Source organism: Nestor notabilis, unplaced genomic scaffold (assembly GCF_000696875.1).
Source record: "Nestor notabilis isolate BGI_N333 unplaced genomic scaffold, ASM69687v1 scaffold1086, whole genome shotgun sequence".
In the NCBI taxonomy this organism is placed as follows: Eukaryota; Metazoa; Chordata; class Aves; order Psittaciformes; family Psittacidae; genus Nestor; species Nestor notabilis.
The window spans coordinates 48518-52042 of NW_009933110.1; the positions used below are offsets into that span (position 1 = coordinate 48518).

At 40.1% G+C, this 3525-nt stretch overlaps 1 protein-coding gene across 1 annotated transcript in view; it reads left to right on the forward strand.

Annotated features, from left to right (window-relative positions):
• Positions 1-2625, forward strand: part of LOC104407414 (protein CBFA2T1-like) — a 13296-nt gene extending 10671 nt beyond the window's left edge. The window contains exon 4 of the mRNA XM_010016694.1: positions 2440-2625. Within this exon, the coding sequence (XP_010014996.1) occupies positions 2440-2625 (186 nt within the window). The remainder of the gene's footprint in view (positions 1-2439) is intronic.
• Positions 2626-3525: the final 900 nt, after the last annotated feature.

Below are 3525 nucleotides of genomic sequence, written 5' to 3' on the forward strand. Positions count from 1 at the left end.
TTTAAGTGGTACATGGTGTACATGTTCAGTACTGCCAACGCTCTTTTCTTCAATAAATGTGCTGTGCATATATGTCGTAAGCATCAGTAGCAATATATGATTTGATGATGTTGAGTTACTCGGGTTCTCTGAACAGAAATTTGTCTCAATTTTTTTTAAAAAATACATCTCTAAATAATTTATTTAAACTTGCAATTATGAAAACTTGCATCAAAGCCTAATTGTACTAATGAAGCCTTTTTAATTTAAATTATAATACTGAAATATTTCTGTTGCTGAAGTTTCAAAGAAAGTAGGAACATCCAACAATGGAACATTATTAACTAATTACCTGGAGTGAGCACTGAAATGATAAAACTGCTTTTTGGAGCTGCAGCTTCTTTTGCAGGTGCAGAGATAACGTTTTCTTTTCTGGTTAGAACAGGTCATTTCAAAGTGGAAAACAGGTCTGACAGCTGGGTAAAAAATACGTTCTCCTCTTCCTATGTATGATTATAAAATTAATGGAGGAGGCTAAGATACTATCTAAATGTTGGTCCAATCCAAAATAAGAGTAGGAGCATATTCCAGACACTGAAGTGCAACATTTTAGAGCAATAAAGTAAAGTAAGCCAGTAATACCACGTTTGTTTGCAGTCTGTGTTTTTCTAACATATATATCTGGCTCCTGGTCAAAAACTGGTTTGTATCTTTCACATGTAGAGGTGTAGAAGTCTGCCTACAGGCCCCAACAGTGATGAAAATGTGCTTTCTTTTTTCGTTGGTTACTCAACTGCAAAGTGGGGACATCACAATTCTACCTCACAAGCATGTTGATACAACTTCCAGCTACTAAAATGCTAGCCCTGATCCCATTATTTCCACAGAAACTTATTTGTAAATATAATTAAACTTCTCCAATCTTTTTCTTCCATGAGGCAGTTCAGGTGGTTGCGTGTCTTGACTTAGATTCTCTGTGAGCTTTTGAAAAATAACAATGAAATTAAAACAAGTGGAAAGCCATTCTCACAAATGCATTCAACCTCTCTCCCTCTGTTATGCCGTAGCCATGGACAAAAATGTGACAGATAACCAAAAGAAGGTATTTCTTTGGTACTTTCACAAAATATTTGTGTTCTGTGGAGGTTTGAAAAGACTTCATGTTCCACAACCATCTGTCTTCCCATGCTAACATGAATAAGTGATAGCAATTGCTGCTGGGTTTTTTTTCCTCTGTTGAAAGGTTCATATGTACTGACCCTATTCTGGAATTTTTTATTGCATAGTGGATCCACTCCTATAGTACAGCAGCAGGTGCTGGAACATTTGCCATTTGTATAATGTTAGCAAAGTAATTCTTTTTCTTTTTCTTTTCTGTTTTTTTTTTCCCCCTATGGGAATTATTTCAAAAGCGAAGGGGACCATTGGAGTTCTTTGTCTTATGTCTAAAGGTCATGAAATTTAATCCAATACTTGACCCCCAGGCAACAAGTCATTGTGCACTAGGCATGGAACAAGAGAGGTCAGGGCACATCACCTTATGGCACAAGTAAGTAGGTCAGAAATGACTGGACTGTCTTAGTATTGATACATGTGTGTGCTAGGAAGAAAGGAAGATGTTTCTCAGGATGTTTATCTGTCTACGCTGAGGGGAAGGACATACAGTTCTACCTTGGTCCCAGTCTGACATGAAGTATGACTAAGTATGGCCCCAGCTGATTGGCAGATTTTGCCACCCAGGGATCAGTGAGCGTTTTCAGTTCTCTGTGTCTGAGTCCTGGTACACTCCAGCTCATGACCCAAGTCCCAGTGGGGCCCTGAGAGGAAGGTTAAAAATACTTCAAGCTGCATCTTGCTAAGAGGAAGGTCATAGCCCACCGGGTGATTAACTGAAGCTTGAAATGTGAGATTTTGTTGTAATCTGTGTCTTGATGTGTAACTGCAAGTGTAATGGGAAAACTGAGGCAATCCTGTACACCCCAAAGCCCTTGAAGGGTAGTGACTGAGGCAACTTATAAAGCCACAGATCCTATGGTTTCAAATGATTCCAAAGTACTAACTGCAGTCTGAATAGGAAATAAATATTGAAGAAGGTTTGTTACTTGTTGAAAACTGCTGCTTCATATGAAGCCAGGTTTTGGGCTTCAAGAAAAGGGATGAAATCTGCCAGGGCAGCACTTTTTACCTGTTTAAAGATGTAGAACTCAGACCAGGTTTTCTCGTAGCATTTAGTTTTATTTTCCATTTTCAGTAAACTCCCATTCTTCCATGCATACTTATCACAGCCATGACCTGACCTCATAAGGAGGCTGCCTGCCTAACCACAAACCTAACTGGAGGATTCTTGCTTACAACAGGTTCATATGAGAGCAGTCTTGTCTTTGCTTTCCTATTTTACTGTTTCATCTCTGTTGAAACTGCCTGCAAGCTGCCCTCTTAATGGGTGCCATGCTCTTACAGGCCAATCTGCCCCTGCTGCAGCGGGAGCTGCTGCACTGTGCAAGGCTAGCCAAGCAGAACCCAGCCCAGTACCTCGCCCAGCACGAACAGCTGCTTCTGGATGCCAGCACCACCTCACCTGTTGACTCCTCAGAGCTGCTTCTCGATGTGAACGAAAACGGGAAGAGGCGAACTCCAGACAGGTGAGCACCACCATGACTTTCACACCCCACTCTGTGTGTATGTGTGTATAGAATCATAGAGCGGTTTGGGTTGGAAAGGACCTTTCTTTAAAAGTCATCTAGCCCAACTTCCCTGCAGTAGGCAGGGACATCTTCAACTAGGTTGGGTTGCTCACAGCCCCATCCAACCTGGCCTTGAATGTTTCCAGGGCTGGGACCTCCATCACCTCTCTAGGCAACCTGTGCCAGTCTTTCACCACTCTCGTAAAAAATGTCTTCCTTATATCTAGTCTGAACCTACCCTCTTTTAGTTTAAAAGCATTATCCTTTGTCCTATTGCATGTGTACATTTATATACATACATATATATAGAGAGAGACATACATATATATAGAGAGAGCTACATATATATAATATATTATTAATATATTTTATAATGTGGAAAACTTTTACAATGCTATTCTGCCAAATGCCACTTCCTGCATGCCCAATGCATGGCAAGTGTCCTAGTTATCTTTTAAATGAAAAAGGTAAGGATATGCAAACTCAAGAAGGCTTGCAATTTTGCACAGATGACATTTCGTGTAAGGACAGGCCAAGCAGCAAAAAACCTAAGAGAAACGAAGTCTGAAAGCTCACAGTAAAACTTGAAGGCTCTCATAGCCAGAAGTGAACAGTAAAAATTAAAATAACACAGCCATTAGATAGATGAAAATGTGAAAGTATTTGAAATTAGTTTGCTTTAGATTGTGTTCTGGGATAATCACTAGAGACCAGCAAGAAAATTAAGATACCAGCAGAGCAGCTCTTTTCTGTGTGCCCTCTTTTCACCATTTTTCCCTGGCAACTAGACCAAACTGAAACAGCCATTGGTGTTAACACAAACCTGCTAATTGCATCCAAGAAAGATGATTAATTTTTAGGC